General features: G+C 37.1%; 1 protein-coding gene across 2 annotated transcripts in view; it reads right to left on the reverse strand.

Moving 5' to 3' along the window:
* Positions 1-318: 318 nt before the first annotated feature.
* Positions 319-25,682, reverse strand: part of TRPC3 (transient receptor potential cation channel subfamily C member 3) — a 64,086-nt gene continuing 38,722 nt past the window's right edge. Inside the window, exons 5-12 of one of the 2 annotated variants that reach the window (XM_003795514.3) lie at positions 25,370-25,586; positions 23,517-23,750; positions 20,919-21,183; positions 17,481-17,676; positions 15,041-15,250; positions 11,454-11,537; positions 2,631-2,706; positions 319-1,177 (exon numbers count right to left, since the gene is read on the reverse strand). In XM_003795514.3, the coding sequence (XP_003795562.1) occupies positions 1,035-1,177; positions 2,631-2,706; positions 11,454-11,537; positions 15,041-15,250; positions 17,481-17,676; positions 20,919-21,183; positions 23,517-23,750; positions 25,370-25,586 (1,425 nt within the window). In that variant the 3' untranslated portion in view covers positions 319-1,034. The remainder of the gene's footprint in view (positions 1,178-2,630; positions 2,707-11,453; positions 11,538-15,040; positions 15,251-17,480; positions 17,677-20,918; positions 21,184-23,516; positions 23,751-25,369; positions 25,587-25,682) is intronic. The other variant, XM_023516575.1, reaches the window with a different exon arrangement.

Below are 25,682 nucleotides of genomic sequence, written 5' to 3' on the forward strand. Positions count from 1 at the left end.
TCCTCTGATAAGAAAAAAGATGTCAATTATTTTAAGCAAAGATGGCAAGAAATGCCTCAAAAGGAAATGAAACATACCAGGAACACAGATAGTCATGGCTCTTTCCTATTTTTTCCCTTAAGCAGACCCTCCAAAACTCAGAATGGAGCTAATGGGCAAGGCATGAAATCAGTCGTTGATATCTTATTTAGCATTAAAACATCAGAGGCAGAAATTGAAGGTTATAATGAAAGAACAACCCTGCGTAATCCTACCTTTAACAAATTCACATTACTGAAAAACAACAAATAAAAGTCTATGACAGAATGCAAACAATATATATTTTAGAAAAATCTTTAATGGATTCTTTTAGCCGATTCTATGAAACTTAAATTTGCAATGTAATCATATTTTCTGTTAACCCATTTCATCATGGAACTCTTCACTTCAGGGCTCGATAGTTCTAGGATTATCAGTGACACCTAAAATTCTAAGAAAATCTTACCAAGTCATAGCTGGTTGTAAAATTTTTTCAGTTTCTATTTTTTAGTAAAATCTCTTCAGCACTTAGACAAGGGAAGATAGGCTACATCGTGATGACCTTTTATTTTCATTTGTATTTTGTTGGCAGTTCAGTTGGTTTCAACAACATGTATTGAGCACCTACTATGTACCAGGCACTGTACTAGATGCTGGAGACACAAAGATGAATAAAGACATGGTCCCAGGCCCCAAGGAGCTGACAGTCTCTTGGAGGCAAACAGGTAGTGCAAATATGTAGAATTTACTCTAAAACAGATAAAAATGTCAGTAATGTAATAATATGGGGCCTTTAAATACAATGGTATGTCGTCGTTTCTAATGTCAAGGCAGAGAAATAAAATGCATTTTCATGATAAAACAGTAAAATCATTAAGACCTAACTCTTAAAGATTCACATGATAAAGGTAGTTAATACTAAAAATTTACACCATAGTTTTTCAAGTATTTCATACTTAGAAATATTATTGCCCACATTTGTGCTATAGTCAAAGCCGTGATTCCAGGTTGTTGCATCATTCACACCTCAGCGCGCTGGGATTGAGTTTCTCACTAAGTTTATGGATAAGAATGGCTAATTCCTCAGTTGCTTGGCTCTTGTCCTCCAAAAGTTCATAACGAAGGCTGGAGATATCTTGCTTGATTTCTTTTAATTCACCTATAGTATTTGTATTAAAAAAATACATATTTGGTAATTTGCTCTTTAGATTTAGAAAAGAACAGAGTGACATTGATACAATATGAATGTTTTCTTCATAAAGTCTCCAAAGTAGCTATTTCAGTTTTTTTTTTTTAAATGTTTTTAAAAAATGCCTGTCGGGGGTGGCACCTGTGGCTTAAAGGAGCAGGGCTCTGGCCCCATATGCCAGAGGTGGTGGGTTCAAATCCAGCCACCCAAAAACTGCAAAAAAAAAAAAAAAAAAGCCTGTCTTTAAAGATATATTGATCTTTGAAAAAAGGTGCATTAATTTTCCTCTGTTGTGTAAGGGCTTGGAGAAAGCTCCTTGTTTTTAATGATGTTATGGCCAAACGATTCCTCTCCCTCAGTTTTTTCCTCCCAAGGGAGGGTATGGTACAACTGATCAGATTTCTGATTTCTAAACTACATTCCCATTCCAATCCTGTCACTTTGAGACTGTTTCTAGGTCACTATGATTGGATTTTTGCTAGTTCTCAACCACACATTCATAGATGTCTTTTCTGTACACACAATACCCTTGGATTGACTGAGATTTACAAGAGATTTATTTCTTCTGTTAATCAAGCAATGGCTACAAAGCCTTCAACAATTTTACTAAGTTTAGCCCTTTCTTCCCTTATCAGTACAGGTACATCTAGTGGCATCTTCTTGGTGGTGAAAATTATAGTTTCCATTTTTAGGACAACTTATTTCTCCCAGCTTGATTTCTTTCCAACTCTGGACTTTGTGCTTTGGCTCTCTCCTTTAGCATTTGATAAAAATTTTTTACAGATGCTCTGTCTTAGCTATGCCTCACAAAAGAGAGCATGCTTAGGAAAGGAGCCAAGTAGAAAAGTGAAACTTTAAAAAGAAACACCAGACAAGAAAAATGGGTTAGAGATTCGTTTCTGGACAACAAAATGGAGGTTTTTCTAAAGACATGTGAATCTGTTTGACTCATTGTTTTATCTGCATCAGTGGAAAAATGTTAAAACTAATTCGAACTCACTGAAAACAGAACTGAAATTACTGACTATTTTACGTGAGGATTTTTTTTTATGTGTGTGGTTTTTGGCTGAGGCTGGGTTTGAACCCACCACCTCTGGCATATGGGGCTGGCACCCTACTCCTTTGAGCCACAGGCACCGCCCCTTATGTAAAGATTTTTTAAACTCCTAGAAAGACAGCAGTCTTTACATTCCAAGAATCAGTTAGGGTACTCTGAGTGGAGACAAACTGACTCTGATCCACATTTTTAATAATTGTTTCTTTAAAATATGAAGATTCCAGAAAAGTAACATAAGATTCTCCTGTCAATCTTGAAGGAAACCAAACTGTAACCCAGGATTGTATTTTTAAACTATGCTTCAGTATGAAGTTTTCCAGATTTATTAAGTTATAAAAGGATATTTCTCAAACTGGAGATGCTTACCTTCATTAACTTCGTCATTTTCTTTGTCTACTTGTGCTTTCAAAACATACCGCTTTATAAGTCTTTTCATGATTTGCTGTTGAGAAAAAAAGAGATTCAATCACCAGTGACACAGATAAGTACGCTGGGTCCTATTCCAAAGGGTCTTACATACCTGTAAAGCAAATAACTCAGTGAATTACTTGAATTTTGTATAACTACTTACAAAAAAATTACCTAATTCAGCTTAACCCTTTTTCACCTTCGACTGAGACTTAATGTATAATTCATAAATGCTATTTTTTTCTACCCTTTGGCCTCAGAAATGAAAGAAGCTTTCAAAAAAAGTCAAGTTGGAAGATTTCCATTCCTAGTTTTTCTTTCAACTAACAGTTTCTCTTTAAGATGCACTGACACTGCATTATCACCTATAGACACATTATTTCTCACTATTTAGAAAAATATGTGAGTATATGCTTTAAAGAGAGCATTTGAAAAATACAGAGAAGAACAAAAGAAATAAATAAAATCATTGATAACTTCACCATCCAAAGATAATCACTTGTTACTTTGATGTATGTTCTTCCAATATTTTTTCTTTAAATTTTGTACATTAAATATATACTAATTACTATGTGTAGTATATTTTATGTTTTCTGAATACCATATATTCTGCTATATTACATGTTTTCCTCTCATGGCAATATATATTGTGACTGTTTTTCAATCTAAATAAATGTTCTCACAAGATGATATATATTTGGCAAAAATGAAATTGGAACCCTACTTCATACCATAGACAGAAAAATTAATTTCATGTGGATCTTTCATGTGAAACACAGAGCTTTTGAATGCTCTAAAAAATGTAAGTATAGTAGGCTGTATTTATTAATTTGGGGAAGTGTTGAATTTTTTTTTAAAAGATAAAAAATGTTAATCACAATAGAAAAGGTTAATAAATTAAATTTCATTAAGCTTTAAAACTTCTGTATGAAGATACCATAAAGAAAGTGAAAAGGGAAGCCACAGACTGGGAGAAAATATACTTACAACTGACAAATAATCTAGAAAGAATTTTAATTCAATAAATAAAAACTGAAACAATCCAATTTACAAATGTGCAAAATACAAAGTGTTTCACAGAAATGGAAATGTGAATGGTCAACAAGATTACTAAGCAATCTCAAACACTTTTTCAGGGGAAAATACAAATTACAACTAAAGGAGACACAATTTTATCCCTAATAAAGGGCAAAATTGATAAATCTGATAATGTCAAGGGCTGGAAAGGATATAGATCAATGGGACTTTTATACTTTACTGGCATGAGTGTAAACAGGTGACTTTGAAAACAATTTGATATTGTCTTTTTTTTACATTTTAAAATTTTTATTAGCGATAGGATTTCAACTATGTTGAAAAGCTGGCCTCAACTCCTGAGTTTAAGGCTATCCTCCCAACTTAGCCTTCCTAGCAGCTGGGGAGCCACTGCACCTGTCCTGTATTATCTTTTAAAGTTGAATATTTGTATTGCCTTTCTCTTAGAAAATTCATTCCTTGTTATAGAACCTAGAGAAGCTTTACACATGTAGAGAAAGAGACATACAACAATGTTTATAGTAACTCTGTCTAAAAACTGGAAACAATCTAAACAAATATCAACAGGAAAACAGACAATCTATGGTATTTTACACAATGTAATGTCCTTGTGTTCATTAATAAATTAATGAACCACAGCCACACACAACAGTGTGGATGAATCTTAGAAGCATAGTGTTGTTGAATGAAAATTCCAGTTGCATTAGACTTACAAAGTATGAGACTGTTCTTGGAAAGCTTAATAACAAGTAAGTCTACATGTTTTAGGAATATCCATAAATTATATCTAAAAAAATAAAAAAACAAAGTAAGAAGATGAGAGACCAAACTTTAGGTTAGGGATTACCTCTCAGGTAGAGGCAGTGGGGCAGGGTAGGGAGGTACACATAGTGGGTGATTGGATTTCTTCCTTCCCCAAAAGAGAGAAACTTCATTTGCTTATTTTGTACTGATTCAAATTCAGCTAACAACTGGTAAGCACTGTATCAAATACGTGTACATTCATTCTTTCATTTAATTCTATAGAGAACCCAAATTTCACTGGCATTAGTAGGTTTTGTACTATTAGCAATCTAAGAAGTGTAAGTGAAAGTAATAAGACTGATTTAGACATGCGTGAATAACTGAAGTATAACAACGTAAAATTTTAGAGAGGAAAGGGACCTTGGAATTTGTTGTTTTTCATACTTTCATACCACTCATTGTGAGACTTCCTAACAGATTACCATTACTTAGTCTCTGTATAAACACCTATGATTGAAAGTCTGCGACTTTTCCCAGACAGCTGGTCTAATCCATTTTTGGACAATTGTAGCTGTTAGAAAAAGACTCCTTTGTATTGAGCCAAAATCTCCTTCACTGCACTTTCTTTCTTTTGTTTTGTTTTGTTTTGTTTTTTATTTCCAGGCAACATAATTTTGTACATAGAAAAGAACTAAAAGTGAGTCAATAAGATCTCTGGATTAAAGTTCAATATACAAATATGCATTGTATACCATTAACAATTAGAGAATTAAACTTAATCTGACAACACCAAATATGAAATACATAGAAATAATACTTCAGAAATATATAGTATTTCTACATGGAAAACTTCTAATTATTATTGAAAATATAAAAAGACACATGTCTGTATATATTGCAAAATTATTATTAATTTTGTTTTACTTGTTTAGGTATATCTTCTGCTATAAATCAGGTTATTGTCTTTCTAGGGATATTAGTATACCACATAGCAAATTCACTTTGCTCTAGGGATTCAGAGGGATTGTAGCAAATAGCATGCCCACTGCGGGGCACACAAATTCACTGTACTAGTTTCTAATCACTGTCTTAAGTTCTGTTCTTTGGGGCAGCTGAGAATGAATTTGCTATTTTTCCTACTTGACTGACTTTTAAATATCCCCTTCTCCTGGGTGCCCCTGGGTTTCCCTGGGTTTCAGTACCACTTATTAATAATTCATTTTATTTATATTTATTTCTATTTCATTTGTAGATATATCTATACCATAGCCATACTGTGAATCTTTGCTTCCTGTGCTACCTTCTCACCTCAACACTATCATTTTACTCTAGTGGCAAGATCCTTGAAAGAATGACCTATTATCTTTGTATCTATATAACCTAAGACCATACATAATAGGGGTTGTCTTGAATAGGGGTTGTCTAGGAACCTCTTTGTAAGTGGAACTCAATATGAATGTCTCATTTTGCCCCTGTAGAGAAAAATTGCCATATGCTTCTAGTAAAACCAAGCCTGCAATGATGGCTTTCATGGATTGGACCAGAGATCACCACCTGGGACAAAGACCATCCAGCACTATCTGGGCCAAAGGTATTCCCAAAGCAAAGCCAGCTTTTAAAGCAGAGCTGCCAACAAAAGACACCAAAGAGAGTAAGACTCAAGAACTTAGAGCGTAGCTTCTGTGGAGTCTTATAATAAATTCCTATTTATTAACAAATTTGTATGCTGTTAACGTTAAATAACCAAATTAACAGGTTTTCAACCAAATATTGCTAAAATTAGCAGAATTCAATCACAGCCATCCTTCCAAGTCTTTAAGTACTTGAGAAAAATCACCCCAAACTAATGGAACAAAAAAAAAAACAAAAAAAATATGTTAAGATATAATTCAAATCAAGTTTACTTATGCACACAGTACACATACATGCAGAACTCAGTTGTGAGTAACTCAAAGGATTAGTTAGAATTTGGGGATATACGTGTATACCATCTTAACAAAGAGCAAGAAATCTGTGGAGAAATGACAAGACAGAAAAGGTATTTGAGTTGAATATATCCTTTATTCAGACATAAAAGAAAACTTAATGTATATAATAAAAGGTCACAGTGCCAGGAAAAATTGACACAGATGTATCTATAGTACAATCCAAGTAAGTTATTGGATTTAAGAGATAAAGAAAGTTTAGAGCATCCAAAACAAAATCTTCGGTCAACTGTACGTTGAAAACAATCAGGCTGACCTCAAACTCTTCCATCAACATTTCATTCTAGACAATGAAGTAATATCTACAAACATATTTTAAAAAATAAAGTATCATCTAATAATGTTACAGCTAGTCAATATAAATATATAGAAAAGACAAACAAATTTAGTACACGAAATAACTCAGAGAACATAGTTCCCATAAGCTCTTCTTGAAGAAAACTACAAGAAGACAAACTTAAGCTGAGAAAGAGATTAATGGAAAATTATGTTGAAAAAGACTGGTGGTGAGTACTGACTCCGTTTAACTATGGGTGTAAAACTAAATATCAGGGCTATAATCCTGACAAGAGGATCAGAATATGTCCCTCTAAAAATATGCCACTTTGTCACATAGATTATTGTGAGCTGAAGGCAATTAAAAAGTAGCAAACATAGAAAGAACTCTCTATCCACTCCCATCTGCCTAAAAGCAGGCTAAAAATTTCTTTTATAAAGATCTTTCCTTCCTACTTTCCCATACTAGGAAAAGTAAAAACCACCATTATCACTGGAGTCAGAAAGTGAGCACCAAGAAGGGTCTTACAAATCTATTTTACTAAAATAGCCTTCATCTTCCATGAATTTCCCCCATACATTTATGTTTCCACAATTTACTACACCAGCAACCCAAATACCTTTTCTGTCTTGTCATTTCTCCACAGATTTCTTGCTCTTTGTTAAGATGGTATATATGTATATCTCCAAATTCTAACTAATCCTTTGAGTTACTCACAACTGAGTTCTGCATGTATGTGTACTGCATACATAAATAAACTTTATTTTTTCTCCTGTTAATCTGTCTTTAGTCAGCTTAATTCGTAGTCCCCAGGTACTGAACCTAAGAGAGTAGAAAAAAGTATCCCCCTATTCCCCACAGTTATAGTTATTTAAGTAGCAACAGCTGGGAAGAGAAATGGAAAAATGGTGAAAAATAAGTATTTTTCTTCATAGTTTAGAGCTGGAGGGTCAAAAGATAAAACTTGAAACATATAAATCAAGTAGGAGATGTATGTTTAAAGGTATAAAGATAAACACCATGACAAATAACATAATCCACTTGAGCAGAGACTGCCAATTCTCTTCCCCAGTATTTTAGCTTGGCACATGGCCACTTGAAATTAAAACTTTCTTTTCCAGCCTTTATCACAGATAAGTAGTTTGTATAACCTTACACAAGTTCCTTGTAAGAAAGAACTTTCTTATCACTTTCTAACTGGATTTTGGAATGCAGAATAACTGGAGCTCCAGCAGCTTTCTCAGACCAGAAGATAATGTTAGATTGAGAGCCATTCATGACAGAGTAACATGACAGAAAAGGACTGGGTCCATGACAGTGTTAGGTACCATACCAGGAACATGACAGAGAAACCAATTTCTATCTTCTTTTAAGCCACTTGATGATTGATACTTCGTGGTTTGGTATGAGTTGCACCAAACTAATCCTAATTAATATAAAGACTACTTTAAAATGATAGTGAGTGTACCAAAGAATACCTGAACAGATAGACAGGCATCATGTTATCATATTCTTAAAAAGGAAAAAAGAACAGCATAGAGAGTCAATTTACCATAACACAATCACAATAAAAATACCTACAGGATATTTTGCAAACTAGACAAGCTTACCCTAAAATTCAAATGGAAAAATAAAGAAGGGCTGGATGTGGTGGCTTATGCCCGTAATCCTAACACTCTAGGAGGCCAAGGCAGGTGGATTTCTTGAGTCATGGGTTAGAGACCAGCCTGAGCAAAAAGCGAGACCCCGTCTCTACTAAAATAGAAAAAACTGAGGCAAGAGGATCGCTTGAGCCTAAGAGTTGGAGATTGCTGTGAGCTATGAAGGAACCCTACCCAGGGTGACAGCTTGAGATGCTCAAAAAATAAGGAAGAAAGAAAGAAAGAACATCCAGGAAAATTCTATAAAATAAAAGCCCTAAGGACATGTGTGTACGTGTATGTGTGCATTTTGCTTTTGAGAACTGAACTCTGACATTTTTGTCTTGCTCAAATTCCTTTCTAAGGGGTCTGGAGAATGACATTTTACAAACCACAAAATCTTGTTAAAACTGGTCTTTTTGACACCGTACAATATGGCTTATTTTCCAACCTGGCTCTGATATGACATCACATGACACATAACAAACTCTTAAGCATTCTTTCTTACTGACTCCAAATTTTAGTCAAAGATTAACTATCTCAACCAATTGCCAAGCAAAAAAAAAAATCCCTAAATCCATCTATGACTTGTAAGCTTCTGCTTCAAGACACCCTGCCTTTTTGGGCCAAGTCTATGGACACCTTCCATGTGTTGATTTATGTCTTTGTATCTCCTGCCTCCCTTATCTGAAGGAGGCCGAATTGTAGTTTCACAGCCTCAGAACTGCTTACTCAAGGCTTCTTGGATTTGTTTCCCTGGGCCATGGTACTCATCGGCTCGCAATAAACCTTTTAAAATATATTGGCAGAATTTTGTTTTTCTGTCACTTGTTTGACTTCTGTTTTATACTACAATAATTAAAATAATGTAGTTTCACAGCATGAATAGACAGATCAATGGAAAAGAAAGGAAAACCTAGAAATAAGTTTAAATATATAGAAATGTATTAAGTGATAAAAGTGGCATTTCAAATCAATTGGTTATTCAACACACTCAGCTGGAAAAAAATATATTTCGATTCCCTAGCCCATACATTACATGAAAATATATCTTATATGAATGAAATATTTTCATATAAAAAGTAAAAGTACTAAAGAAATATGGATAAAAAATTATTGAATAATCTCACATGGGGTAAGATCTTTCCAAATAGCACACAAAACTTGAAGCCAGGAAAAATTGGTAAAGTTGGCTACATAAAAATTAAAATGCTGTGGATGGGGCAAAATATCTCTTTAAATATTAAAAAGACACACAAAAAACTGGTGAATAAATTCTCAATTCATATCATAGACAAAATCTGATAATCTTAAAATATAAAAAATTTGTCTTAACTGATAACAAAATGCCCACAAGAAAAGCTAATATATATTTAATATATATTGAGTCATAAGTATGTAGAACATTAAACATAAAAGAAAGTAAATTTAATTCATGATAAAAAAATGTAAAGCAAAACCATTTTCACCTGGCTAAGGTAAAAACCTTTGGTAACACATTGTTGGCAAATTGAGAATAAAATGGGTATTCTCATTTATTTATTGTAAGAAAGTAAATTGGTACAAGCTCCATTGATATCAATTTGATAACAGGTAAAAAAATAAAAATGCACTTATATTTCAGCCAGACAATTCTATAAATTTGCACATATTTGAAATATTATGTATACAAAAATACTGCAGTATTGCTTATAATAGCTAAATATTGACAGTATCTTCTATTTCCATCAATAGGAGTAAATAAAGCAAAAGCATATAATAGGATATAAACACAACCTTAAGTGCAAGGCTTTGATAATCAGTGCATCAATCAATTTTGCAGAATATCCTGCTTTTAAGAAAACTGTATAAGGAAGAAGACTATACCCATTAATTGACACCACCAATACATTAGAAATGCCTTTATCCTCAAATCTGTGAATTACCCACATAAGAAATTTAAGGATTTGATGTTCAAAATGACTAATCAGATTTAAAAAATAAAGAAGTATAATGTCTTCTGAGTTGGAGAACAGTATTCAAATGTCACATCCAATATCAAAACGCAAAAGATACTTTTTTTTTTTTTTTGAGACAGAGTCTCACTATGTCACCCTAGGTAGAGTGCCATGGCATCACAGCTCACAGCAACCTCAAACTCTTGGGCTCAAGTGATTCTCTTGCCTCAGCCTCCCAAGTAGGTGAGACTACAGGTGCCCACCACACCGCCCAACTATTTTTTTGGTTGTAGTTGTCATTGTTGTTTGGCAGGCCCGGCTGCTTTCAAACCCAGCTGCGTTCAAACTCGCCAGCTCTGGTGTATGTGGCTATAGCCCTAGCTGCTGAGCTACAGGTGCTGAGCTGCAAAAGATACTTTTAATCGTGCTGATGAAAGAGTATAGCCTAACAAGTCATCTGTTTTTTTTATTTTATTTTTTTGAGACAGAGTATCTCTCTTTCACCCTGGGTAGAGTGCCATGGCATCTTAGCTCACAGCAACCTCACAGTATGGGGCTCAAGGGATCCTCTTGCCTCAGCCTCCCAAGTAGCTGGGACTACAGCTGCCCACCACAACACCCAGCTAGGTTTTCTATTTTTAGTAGATGAAGTCTTGCTTTTGGTCAAGTTGGTCCCCAGCTCCTGAGCTCAGGCGGTCCCCCTACCTTGGCCTCCCAGAAAGCTAGGATTACAGGTGTGAGCCATTGCACCTGGACCTAACAAGTCATTTAAAAAGCAGATCACCAGAAGGAAAAACCTGGCAAGACGTGTAGGTTTTCCTACTGTGAGAACATTATTGATTCTAAAATATCCTCTCTGCCACTGCTTTCTCCAGCTTAGGGTATTCTTATAAATGTTCTTTGGAAATTATAGTAACATTTTCTTTTCAATATTGCAAAAGAAATTCTTACTACTCAACTTAAAAAAAAAAATGAAGTACTTGGACTCTGATTTCTAAAGTCCCCTCCAACTGCCATACTATTTTCTCATTTCCTCTGCTTTGTACTATTCTTATAGCAGATCTGAAGAATATAATTCTACTCACTACACACACACACAAACACATACACAGACATATATGGAACTACATGCAGATTAAGAGATACGACCAATGAATGCTTACCTGATAACGTGTTGGCTGATTGAGAATGCTGTTAAAACTGTGTGATTCAAAAACTCTTGAGTTAGACTGAGTGAAGAGGTTTAACTAGGAAAAAATACAATTAACCTAGTAAATTAGAATACATTCATTTGGAATAAAAAATATAATCCACTTTAATCTCCTGGATAATATATTTGGAGTCAACATTTCTGAGGAACATTTTAAGCAAGTTGAGTTTTTTTTATAAATTATTTCATATATTCCCAAAGATAAAAATGAATGTGTCTAATATGCTGATATTTATCAAAATGTTGGCAAGAGGTACTGGCATAGTGGAATTGTTTAATTGAAAATTAAATTATAAATTTAATTATTAAATTAAAATATTAAAAAATGTTAAAAAGTTGCCTCATGCTAAGCAATTTTTCCTGGGGACCTTGTATGGTTTATCAAAATGAACTCATGGTATCTAGAAGGCAAAGTTTCTCAGAAGCAGTTCACCCTGATCCTGAGCCTACGTTCTTCTAGACTTGAACAGAAGTACACCCATGTTCAGCTGGTACCTCCTGGCATTTTGTAGCGCTACAATGTTAGCCAAAATAACAAATGATCTGGCCTTATACTGAGACAAGTTCACAACTTTGGAGAGAATTGGAATAAAGAATTTTGATTTTCACTTCTTTTCTCTATTTCTTTTTAGGTTTAGCTTTTGAGTGGGTGGGAACAGAATGTAGGAATATGAACAGCGAATGCCTCTAATCTGTGGGTAAGCTGCAACCTTAAATGTGTGATTCAAAGGCAGGGCTTTTTATCCAAAAAGATCTGACTTTCCACCCTTATACCTCGGAAAGATGTGGGATGCCAGGGAGGAAGAGGAAGTGGCATTGATAGGCAAGGACCCTCCTAACTTCCTTTAAAATCGTGCTAGGAGAAAACCTTGACTAACAAAGTTAATTCTCCTGTTGGCCACTGGAGGTCAGTGTCTGACTACTGACTGAGGTTAGCTGTATACTAGGCTGGCTGGAAATTGAAGCTCCTTCTTTCATCAAAAAAAGAAAAACAGAAAAATAGAATTTCTCCAAATTTGTAGTACCTTCAACATACAGAGAGTATCTATAGATATAGATTGTTTTAAGGAGATTTAAACAGCTCTGTGCACAATTTATAAAACAAAATCAAAATGGCAGTTTTTAACCAGATGTGGGAAGACTGGGAAGCCAAGAAGCATGCCTCCTGAGAGGTCAGGGCGCAATGTTCCTTCTATTTTCAGCATCCGCTCTGAGAAAAACTAGTCTTTCCTGTCAGGGGAGAAATACAGGCAGGAGCAGACAGCCTAAATAGAAAGCTTCCCTCACGTGTTTCCTTCAGAGGGGCCTAGCCAGCCTTCGGCCAAGTGGGTGAGCTCCTCTCAACCTGATTGTAGTACTTCCCCGTCCACGTTTGACCATGTCGGGGATGAAGTCAATGAAACCTATTGCCTATGGAAAGAAAACTTTCCTTCTGTGTGTGAGAAGTGAAATCTGAGAGCTGCAAGCGCCCACATTTGAGAGACTTCCTTTTTAATAATAAAGCCTCAGTTACTATGTCCCCAGAAGAACACAGCTTTTTCAAAAACAAAGTCAATTTCAGCGGTAGCAGGAGCTGCCCAGGATGACATTAGAGCCTGATCCCTTTAACAGACCAGTTGCCCCGCAGCTGAAGGTACCACTTACGGGGAGGAACTCAAAAAGCCTGGACTCAACTGACGAGGTAAGAGGCAGCCAGGACAGCAGGGAGAGCTGGGCATCTGATGCCAGACAATTTGAATTCCACTCCAGCTTTGCAGTGACTAGCTTATGTGACCTTGCAGAGGGAGTTATCTGAATGGCTTCGTTTGTCTCATCTAACAAATGAAGATAATGGTGATACCTACTTCACAGCTTTGCATCAGGTTCTCATGTACAGCAAAGCACTTTGTAAACTGTGAGTGAGGGTGTATTTGTTGAGGCTGGAACTTTGGTCTCCTCATACAATTCTCACAATCACCCTACGAAGTTCTTTCAGGTGGGACCCTCAAGGCTCACAGAGGTGAAGTGATTTATCTATGTCACATGCTAATGAGTCACGGGCATCAGAATTTCAACCCAGGTGTAATGCCAAGGCTCTCTTCCTCACATTACATGCTTCTCACTGAATACGAGATGTTACTTTTTAAATCATGGGATGTCACACCCAATCAGTGCCTTGTAACCTAATGGCCTTAAGAGCCCCCATCCAGATCAAATAAAACAAGATTTAAAAGGTTATTTTCTTAAACAATAAGATTCTAGCAACGGTGTCCAACCTTTTTTCTTTTCTGCCACACATTGAAAGAATAAGAGTTGTTTGGGTCACACATTGAATCCACAAACACTAAGGACCGCTGGTGAGCAAAAGGAGAGGTCCATGCCTAGTTTTTGTGTTACCCAGCACCACAGATGAGCAAAAAAAAAAATCAATAATAATCCCAAATAATCTGCATGTGGCCCAAAGGCTGCCATAGTGGACACCCCTGTAAGAGTGTTAAAAATGCACATCCATCTTTAAAAGCAAGAAATTAAGTTTCGTTAATCCTATTTTTTCCCCTCCAGCTTCAACTGAGAGAAAAACATTTACTTTTGCTCAGGAAGTTGTATGTTTTAGGATGATAACAGTGATGTCCGTGGGCTTCTTGGACAGAGCTACAGACCATTTTCACAATTTTAGGCAAAATATTTATATATATAATTATTATTATTTTTAGAGACAAGAGTCTCACTCTGTTGCCCAAGCTGGAGTGCCGTGTTGGAATCATAGTTCACTGCAATCTTGAACTCCTGGTTCAAGCTCTGGTCCCAACTCAGGCACCCAAGTACCTTGAATTACAGGAGTGTACCACCATGCTTGCCCCCCAGATTATATTTTGGCCTCATACATTTGCTCCTATCTGCCTTGTTTTCTGTTATTTGAAGTTTGCCTATATCCTTCCGTCTAATATACCAATTCTATCTCTGAAAATTAGTTCATGATAATAAAGTATCATCATGAAAATTATCTTCTTTGTTAAAACTAAAGTATGATTCAACTGGGACGATTCAAAAGCAAACCATTCTTACTTATTTATAAAGGGATATTATTGGAGATTTGAAGATGCTCTTAGGCCTGTGGTAATTATGTGATACTAAAGGAAAAAAGATCATTTAGTCCAGTAAAGGGTTTGTACAGAAAAGGAGAATATAGTGGTGGTGAAATATACATACCAATGGGAAAATTGGTACAATTTAATTTCAGTATAACAGTTGAGAAGCATGGAACACAGGAAAACAAAGTGTTTTCTAATGATAACCTTTCTGGTAGCTTTTAACAAGTTAAATTTCTGTTTGCTTTTAATCTGTGGGTTTACGTGAGCTTCTGATCAAATGCGACACGTAGACTAAGTGATTTCTTAAAACATTATGATGATACTAAGTATTAGTCTGTGAAAGACTATGGAATGGACAGTCCCAACATCTTCTAAGTTCACACATAAAAATTATTGAATGAACATCAAAAGACAAGGAAAAAGAGACAAAACATTTATTTTGAGGCCTGGGTAAGTTTCCAATACCTACCCTGGACTTTGAGTTACCCATTCCCATTTCTATGTCCTTCTGAAGCCTTCTCCTTCTGCATTTGGGAAAGTTAATGATTCGCATGATGAAATAAACAAACGATTTTGGACTAGGAACCAGACTGAAGGGTGGAGGTAACGTTTTGCCATCATCAAAATATGATAACCAAAGTTTTGAACGAGCAAACTTCCACTCCACATCACTGTCATCCTGTGTTACAAAAATAGAAAAGAAATAACTAATTTTAGAAACTAAATGTTCTAGTAACTGATGCCAGCAGGTTCTTATAACGAATCTAAATTAAGAATAGGTGACTTGTATACATTTTTCTTAATAGGCCTACATAATATTCTCATTTTTCAAATGAAAAGATACTAATTTAAAAATTTTTGTCTTCTATATGTTTCTGTCTGTCCCCACTTATATTTAATCAGAATTTCCAGTCCATTGCCTGCTAACAAAGCAAAAAGAAAAGAAAAATTCAGGGGACAAGGAAGACTAGAAAGATCAATTCCTCTTCCATCTCCTACCCCCCCCCCCAGTTAATGCACATTGAACAACAGTTCTCCAACCTCTACCCACCCTCCTCCTCTGTAGACCCACCCAAACCAGGTGATAGACACAGCATATTATACTTCAAGGGCAAAGGAAAAAAGTGGTACCCAGACGAATTGCTTTTTAGAGTTTATGTGTCTGCCGTTAAGTCGCTCAGTAGCCTAGACGCGTCTAACAGATCCTTTTATCCTCCGTGCTGCCTGTGGTAACAGGCACAACCATCCTAGCTGACAGAAGAAATGAAGAAGAGGGCTCCGCAGGTGGAGGAAGCTGGTTCGCCCAGTTCACACAGCCCCGCCGGCCAGGACCACACCCACGCAGGAGTTCAGAGTACCAGAGTTTTCATTTCCCGAGGACCTGACTTCTGCTTTGAGAACACTATGCTATGAGTGTCAAAATCACACACAGAGATGCTCACGCTAAGGTGCTCTCAGAAATACTAACGTTCCTCCAGGGTGGACCCTCCCGGCCGTCCTGCCTGCCCTGGGGCTGGCTGCCTGGGGCTTGTCCTCAGGTGTCTATGGCCCTTTGGCAGGACCCTGGCCAAGACTCTGATTCCTGCCCTGCATCTACTTCCCCTGTGGCCTATTTCCCACCCTCTCCCAGCCATTGCTGGCCATAGTCCTAGGCCCCCACTTCAGGGCTTCCCAGGCCCTGCATGGCCCAGGCTACCCCCCAGCCTTGTACACTTGCTACTTCCCTCCCACAGTGAAGGGGGAAGGCCTCACCACTCCCTGGCCTGCTGTCAGCTTGCAGCTGGGGACAGAGACCAACAGGGTTCCCAGCCCTGCCCAAGGACATGTCTTCTCCTAGAGTCCTCAGTGGCCCTCCTGCTCCCACAAGGCCAAGTGTCTTTTCAGCATTTTAACTGCCCCCAGAAGAGCACATGGAGATGTGTTTCACGCTTTCTGGCACAAGTTGCCACCACCAGCTGCAGTCACATGCCCCCAACACACCTCATAAGGGCCCACGGGCCCCCAGCTTCTCCGCTGCCACCCCCCACCTTAGGTCAAGCACAAAGGCTCCGATGACAGAATATTCTATACCCCTGGCCCCCCTTCCTAAGCCTGGGCCATCCTCAATATCTCCTCTAGACCAAGGCAGGCAGTCTTGGGGATCCCCAAGATCCCTGCCCTGCATCCACTTCTCCTGTGGCCTAACCTGAAAATTGGCTAAATAAACCAGGCCAGGTGGGGAGAGACCTGTGGGAGTGGCCATGCTCAAATTCCCTTGAGTCCCCATCTTCACTCTGCCTTAGCCAAGATGAAAAGTACAGCCTTGGCCAAGGTCTAGGGTAAATCAAAATGTACACGTACTCAATTTTTTTAAAAAAGTATTAAATGTCTCTTTCTACAAACACACACACACACAGAGATTCAGTGGCATTAACAAACAGCAAAGCACTAAATAGATACTGAACACTAAATTGGAGGGCATAAGAAAACATATCTACAATAGTGAAGAACTGTATCAAATCAAGCCTAATTTGAAACCGAAAGAATACCAAACATTCTGAATGAATAAAAAACATCATCCATCTTTGCCAAGCATCTTGTAAGGGAAGAATGGTTGGCTAACCAAGAAGAGAATAATTTCCCTAGGGCCAATATATCTTCTAGCTGCCAATTTTAAAACTTCTGAAATATACCCTGAGAGAAGGCAGAGTGGTAGTAAATTCACGGGCATCCCTCTGGTGCTCCTAAAAGACACTAGAAAGTATGCGACTACCTATCCAAGTGGCAAACGCAGGGGAAGGCCCAGGCTCTCTCTGCTTGGATATAAGCCTCTTTGTTATGAGCTAGAATTACAGTATACAGACGCGGATGTAGCATATCATCAGAGTGGGATGACAAGGAGAGACACCACGGACAGAAAACAGGTTTACCTCAATTTCTTGATAGGAGCTATTAATCATGGCAATTAGCATGTTGAGTAAAACGACCACCATAGTAACATTGTATATTCCATAAAGAACATATCCAATATTCTCTATGAATTTGTGATCATACTTGAGTACAACGGAAGTCACTTCAGACAACCCAAATATTGACCAAAATAAAGTCTTGAAACTTTCTTCTACACTGTTGAAAAAATAAGGTACAAAGCAGGTAAATTAACAGTTTGCAGTATTTATGAAAATAGTGCTTTTAAAAAATTTGTTATAACAGATTCTCAAAAGTCAAAAGTGAAAACCGATGAGGATCTGACTACTATACAGATGTAAAATGCCATTGTATAATACTCCAAAAGTAGAATTATTTTGTTCTGAATATTTAATGAAAATGATTCTCCTAGGTTTTCAGGAACTAGTGATTAAATGAACAGTGTCTACTTTTGCTGAAGCTATCCTCAAGTGAGAATTCTCTGAACTCAGCAGGAGAAAGTTGAAGTCATGTAACAATGCCCATTCCTTTCTCCTAGAGCAGTGGTTCTCAACCTTCCTAATGTTGTGACCCTTTAATACAGTTCCTTCATGAAGTAGCAATGAAAATAATTTTATGGTTGGGGGTCACCACGACATGAGGAACTGTATTAAAGGGTTGTGGCATTAGGAAGTTTAAGAACCACTGTCGTAGAGGGATGGAAGTTTGAGTTTTGATTTTGTAGGTGGTTTAGAAATTTAAACCAGGTTTTCTGGAGTAGAACAAAAAAGTACGTATAAATATATTCCTTGCAGCATCATTCTCAGTAAGGAAGAATAACACCAATCTAAATATCTAAATAGAAGATGGACTAAATAATTCTGGTACATCTACACAATGCAATGCTATGCAGACAGAAATGGCGGAAATGAGACAGATTGATCTTCATGTATTTACATAAAATTTAATATGAGACACATTAAATGTGAAACAATAACATGTGGCGAGTGTGAAATATTCTATTACTTAAGTAAAAAAGAAATGTATACAAATATTTATAGTTTTGTTTATGTAAAAAATATCTCTGGAAGTATCCAAAGGAAACCTTTGACTCTGGGAACTCAGGAGGCTGAAGTGTGAGGATGGCTTAAGGGCAAGAGTTTGAGACCAGCCTGAACAACAAAGTGAGACCCATTAAAAAAAAAAAATTAAAAAATCAGTTGACATGGTCACACATGCTTGTAGTCCCAGCCACTCTAGAGCTGAAGTGGGAGGATAGTTTGAGCCCAGGAGTTTGAGGGTACAGTGAGCTATTATCACATCACCATACTCTGACCTGGATGACAGAGTGAGACCTGATCTCTAGAAAAAAAAAAAGAAGAAAGAAACAAACCACTGCCTCTGGGAACTAAGGAAAACTATGAGACTAGGTCAAAGTGGAGAGGAGGACAGGATTTTCCCTATAGACAACTCTCTCTGTATTTGAATTTTTGGTCACAAGAATGTATTACCTATCTGGAAATAATACTTAACTATAATGAAGAGGAGGCAACAGAATTCATATAATCTACTGCCTGATTCTTCTATCACAATGATTGGCAGTTAGGCCTTCATCAGACTAATTACCTAGCTTTGTCCCTTAAATGACCTTTGGTAACAACATATTTGTCTGGTTACAACCAAGTTGTAATCATTGATGAGTGAACAAAAAAAATAATCCTTAAACAGAGACAGAGGTAAAATTCCATTACAAAGAAAGGTTAGAAAGTGTTTTTTTCCAGAGAAAGATTTATGAAAATAATACTTTTAAAAAAGGTGCTACCACAGATTCTAAATAACAATAGATTCTATAGATTTGTAGGTTTAAGCACTAGCCAATTCAACTTATTCATTCAACTAATATTGATGGAGTACTTATTATGTTCTAAAAATTTTGCTAGACCCTGTGGATACAGGGTTGAATAGAAAGGTTTCTATTCTTATAGAGCTACTCTTGATTATAAAACATTGATTTTATGATATTATAGCATAGATGCTGGTGGGAGTCTAAGCAAAACTATAAGCTCTTTGTTTCTGCCCTTCATTCAACTTATCACAAAATTCTCCTGCCCCTTCTTCTTTCTCCTTTGTAAACCTTCCTTCCCCTAACTTCTCCTCAAATCTATACGGAGCTCATGTGTGTGTGGTGGTGGGGGGGGTAAAAAAGGAAAGGACACTGGCAGTTCTGAGCTCCTACTGTGGGCAAGAGGCTTTATATAACTTACCTTACGTAATCCTCATGATGACCTTATTTAAACCTTATTGTGCTTATTTTAAAAATAAGGAAATTGACACTGAGGAATGTTCAGTACTAGGAAATAACAGAGAATGCATTCAAATCCAGGTTTTTCCAGCCTGAAAATTTTTCTAGAAACTTAGCTGGCATGGTTGCACATGGCCATAGCACCAGCTAATCTCTCCACTACATCATGCTGCCACTTGCCAAAACAAAATACTGAAGAAAATGTATAAAGTGAGCTACCATTGAGTTAAAAGGAGGAAGGGGACAAGGATGGCATTGAATGTAGGATCATTCTGTCCTTCCTGTGCTGAGCTCAAACAGATTTTTTTCTTCATTATAATTCAATGAGTTTCATGTCTCTTCCACCTCTAAGAACACTTACCTACCTACCATACATTAACTATTTTAAGATTTCATTTTAGAACAATCTAGGTGCCAGTGAGGACTTGATATTTTACTTTCATCAACAGGGAACTTATTAAACGTATAGTTTGTTCCTAGTTATTACATTATAGGAAACAAAGGGAGAAGCAGGAAGGGTTTACCATCGGGAAGGACTACAGCACAGAGAGGGCCCTACCTTTGTGACAACCAAACAGCAAGGGCTGAGAAAGGCCTCACAATGCGATGTCCCCATGTTGAGGATATTATAGGGACAATGGCTAAGGAGGCCTGATCAAGGAAGGCTTCATGGAGGAGGTGAGTCTCCAGTACAAAACCAATGTGACCAAAGGAAGGAAGTGGTATTATTATCATTCTAGTGGGCGCTAAAAGTTAGCTATAATTTCCTCTTACTCAACTCACTGTACTGATTAATAAATATGTTAAAACAAAAGCATCTTTTTAAAAAAAGTGCCGGCTCCAAAATGATAAAACTAAATTTAAGGTTACATATAATGTAAGACACATCCAATATTAGAAATTTGTTATCCCATTTTCTTAAAACAGCCAGTTTTGTCTAGGGTTTTTCCAAATTCTGATCCAGTCTATGGTCAAATGCTCAACTAAGCTCAGAGATGAGCCTCGAGTGATGTAATCACATACAAGCACTGTTGTCAATGAATTAATTTTCCTGCTTTAAAAACATGTTTATTATAATGATTGAGATTTTTCCTTTGCTTCATCTGGATTTGTTAGAGTTTCTATTCATCATACCTTTTTAATAAGATGTCTTACTTACGTGGTAAAAGCAGCATTTACTTTAGCCCCAAGGTAGTAAGAATAAAGTATGAACATGCCAATCATAAAGGCAAGAAACACCATGATAAAGAGGACCATGAACTTGAAAATGTCCTTTACAGTCCTTCCAAGAGAGATCTGTAAGGGGCCAAAGCTCTCATTTGCAGGGAGGATGTATGCGATCCGAGAGAAGCTGAGCACAACAGCTATGGCATAAAGGCCTTCGGATATGATCTGAGGGTCAGAAGGGAGCCATTTATCTCTGGCTAGAAAAAAGAAAGAAAGAGATTAAAAATGGAGCTTTCTATTCATTGCTAACTATTTAAAGTAAATACCTTAAAAAGGATCTATCTTTTAGGTAGGTGGTTATCATCACACTTGAAACTACTCTAGATTTAATTAACTGACCAGGCATTATTTTTCATGTTAAACCAGAAACATAAATTCTACATTACTATCAATGGAGGAAACACTATTATAAAGATACTAATTTGATTTTACATTGAGGAGAAACAGAATAAAATATAAAAGATTGAGAAAGATTTCAAAAGACTTCCCAGACACAGACTGCGTCCAGGATGACAAAACAACTGACTTGACTGATTTGTCTCCTCAGTTTTTAGATGTATTTGACCAACTGTTTGTCATCCTATAGGCACAGCTGGAAGGAAACTCTTTTTCTACATTTTGTGGGAACATTATTTCATCTAATGGTTTATGCAAATAAAATGTCATATTGCAAGGAGTGAGAGTGTCACTGAATCACAACGGTGCTCATGATATTTGAGCAATATAATTTGTCCCTAGAAAATGTAAAATGCCATTGAAGTGAAAAAATTTTGGATATAGAGCTGAATGGGAACTCCAGACAACTTTTTCAAGGTCACTTACTAAGTTTGCAGGAGACCTGGCAGGTCCATGAAACACTACATGGGTCAACTTTATGTGAACTGAATCACTCCCAAAAGAATGGATGCATCGTAGATATTTGAAACAACAAAAATGAATCTTTCTTAAATGTTTAATGTGTGTATCAACACTGCTTTCAATGACCTGATGGATTTGAGGTTATTATTATCTTTTTACAGATGCAGAAACTTATCAAGGTTAAAAATTTGATCAAAACCATACATATGTACAGGAAGTAGGGAAGCCCAAAGCCCAAATTCTCCTCCAAGCTCTGAATACACGTGAATAAATTTAAGTAAATAGATTATGAAATACTTGAGATATATACATATATCACACAAAAATAATACAATCTAAGTTAATTCTTTAATTACAAATGGTGATCATTTGCTCATTTGAACGAGTCTCTTTGGTGTCTAATAATCTTTGCTGACATTAAGAGATAATGTGTTCAAATTTCACAATGTGTGAAATTTACATCTTATAATTTGCAGCAGGAGTCCAGCCTTCAATTACGTTAACATGCTGCTTGTACTCAGCAGAACGTAAGCCCTAATTACACTCATGAAGAGTTGTTTTTCACATCAAAATGCATTTAAACTCTGCCAGAGTTTCTTTTTTTATAAAATGAGTATTGGGCAATACTTTCTAAAGTCTTATCTAGATTTAAGACTTTACAACTATATGAAAATTTGCTAACTGCAGCTCCTTGATCTGTCCCCAAAGGAAGCAGGGCGAACATTACTAACATGAGTTTGTGCTGGGTAAGGAAGGCATCGGAATCTTTCCACACTGGGTGTTGGCAGCTCTTTGTGATATAGAGAAATTTGGCAAGAACCCTATTCCATGCTATGTAAAACACCCAGAATCCTCTGCAATACTTCTGCTGGTTCTCCAGAGCTCACATTCTCATGATCACTTTATTGCCTACTTCCAAACTCTGCTGAATTTTTGTTCACTTTACCTGCAGAGCAGTTTAGCACCTTTTGATATCTTACCACTTCCAACCCATGATCTGGGGCACTCACTTTCCACATCAAGCAGTGTATCAAGTTATTTTTTTTCTTAATCAGGACAGTCTCCTGACATAAGAGTAACTATGTCATTCGGCTTAAAGGTAATTTTCTCCCACCACACAACATCATTTTTGTATAGGTATGAAAACTGAGGCACAGAGAAGCAAATTAGCCTGATCAAGGTCACGTAGCAAGGGAAAATCATAGCCTGGATATGAATCCAGTTTTGTACAGTTCCAAAGCTCATGCCATCTCTCTCTACTGCCCATAAACATTCAACGCACCTCTCATAGTAAACATATTCTTTTTTTGTTTTTCTTTTGAGACAGTCTCACTTTGTCATTTTTGGTAGAGTAACATGGCATCACAGCTCACAGCAACCTCAAACTCTGGGGCTCAAGTGATTCTCTTGCCTTAGCCTCCCGAGTAGCTGGGAATATAGGAACCCACCACAACAATGCCTGGCTATTTTTAGAGAAGGGGTCTTTCTCTAGCTCAGGCTTGTAACTCCTGAGCTCAGGCAATCCATCTGTTTCGGCCTTGCAGAGTGCCAGGATTATAGGAATCAGCCACTGTGTCCAGGAGTAAATATATTCTTAATTAGCATTTCCTTCCAAAATTAGGTTCCAATATCCTTCCTGAAACCTAAAAGGGTCTTGCAGCTAACAACTTACCATAAGTGAAATACTGTATCTCCGGTGGGAGTGTAACTTCACTGAGATCACTCCCTTGGACATAACTGTCTACATAATGCTGTGCTTTTGTTGCCTGTAGGAAAGCTAGGAATCTGGCCGTGAAAGCAGCAATGAAGATGGACAGCATCCCAAAGTCAAGCACATTCCACAACTGCAAAATGTACTCCCTGGGACCTTCCAGCCAGAGCTCCTTACACTCCGACCACATCATTCCTGCCACAACAAACACAGAGGGTACAGGTTAGTTCTGTAGCGTATACTGAGAAGCCATCATTCTGTCCCCCACCAGGCTACATCTCTAAAATGCCCCCTGTATAAAGCACTGGACTAGCCATCACAAAGCACCCACTGACTGTCCAGTCACCAAAGCCCTGAGCAGAGTTAAGTGGAAGAAGCAGCTTCTACTAAGGAAATGATTTACCTTACCAAGCTGGAAATTGGAGAAACACATTCTTTGGAAATAAACCAGCCAAAGGATTTTGCCCTATAAGACTTCAGGAGCATAGAAGAAAATCCATCCTTATAAAATCACTATGGTTTGGTGACTAACCAATCCCCCACTTCTAAGCCCCCAAGGTTTTTAACAAGAACAGTTTCCCAATCATCCATGAACACTTATATCACGCCTCTCCCCTCTCTCCTCACTTCTGCTTCATACTGAGAAAGTAACATCATTGGAAAAAGACACAGCCCTTAAGTGGGAGGCTCCAGGACATTAGGAAGAAACTAAAGGCAGAAAATGCCATTCTGGCTCAAGAAGACAAAACTTTCCAATTTAACAAATTGTCCTGATATAAAGGGAAAATATTGTGGAGTTTTAAAAAGAAATATAATTGCTCAAAGTAAAATTCACACAATAATTACTTGACCCAGGCTGAGACAAGAAAAGAAGGGGAGAAAGAGCTGGCCTATTACTTCAGGAAATGAGCGGGTACCAAGAATCCCAATCAGTGAAATTGAAAGAATATATATATATATATAAAACCACTTTGGATTAGTGATCAATAGACAAATTTGTTCCAACTTCTATTTATTAGGATGGTGAAAAAAATCTTTTTTCTCAAGTTACGCCAAATTTAACACAGCTTTGCAAAATGTCCTTGTGAGGTGAAGTAATAAATTCTCTGAAAATGAAAACTCTTCTAAAATCTTTGGAACTAAAGCAATATAAAAGATCTTTAGTCATCAGTTAAGTTTAGTCACAGATACTGGGTTATTTTATAACTATTCCAATTAAGTAACTGATTGTCACAGTGAGTCACCTTTTTTTTTGAGACAGAGCCTCGAGCTGTTGCCCTGGATAGAGTGCTGTAGCATCACAGCTCATGGTAACTTCCAGCTCCCGGGCTCAAGTGATTCTCCTGCCTCCACCTCCCAAGTAGCTGGGACTACAGGTGCCCACCATAATGCCCAGCTACTTTTTGGTTGCAGCCATCATTGTTGTTTGGTGGGCCCAGGCTGGATTCGAACCCGCCAGTTCAGGTGTATGTGGCTGGCGCTTTAGCCATTGAGCCACAGGTGCTGAGCCACAGTGAGTCATTTTAAAAACCTGTAGAACTTATTGAACATTTTGTTCAATACTTAAAGTTAGAGTTCTGAAACATGGTAGGCTTGTAATGAGGCTCAAGTTACTCATACAAAAATTTACTTAGTGTTAAGGGATATCGTTTAAGCATTAGCATTATCTAGTGACCAAATTATTTTGCTATTTAGCTCATTTTACAATGGTGATGTCGTCACCTTATAAGATTATAATAACATTTTTAATAGTAAATGACAGTCATTTATATAATCATTTTTTGGGTAGACATTAGGGTACTTAAGAGGCTTACCAAGAACCCAGACCATAATTAGCATTTCTGTCCATGTGAACTGGGTGGTTTTCACCCTGAAGATCTGTTTGGGATAGTCAATAACAGTGATGTTGGGCAACGTGGTGATGCCCTCGAACCTGTCTGAGGCATTGAACACGAGCAGCCCCAGGAAGATGATGAAGGAAGCCGCATGCGCCACAAACTTCATAAAAGGGCTTCGCAGAATCTTCCCCAGCTGTAACAAAATGGGGAAAGTTTGCTTTAGAAAATCTGGCTCCTCTATCAGGTAGAGAACACAAATGTCTTAATGCTGTAATTGGGTAAATGAGGG

The sequence above is a fragment of the Otolemur garnettii genome, unplaced genomic scaffold (genome assembly GCF_000181295.1).
Source record: "Otolemur garnettii isolate 467f Iridium unplaced genomic scaffold, OtoGar3 scaffold00093, whole genome shotgun sequence".
NCBI lineage: Eukaryota > Metazoa > Chordata > Mammalia > Primates > Galagidae > Otolemur > Otolemur garnettii.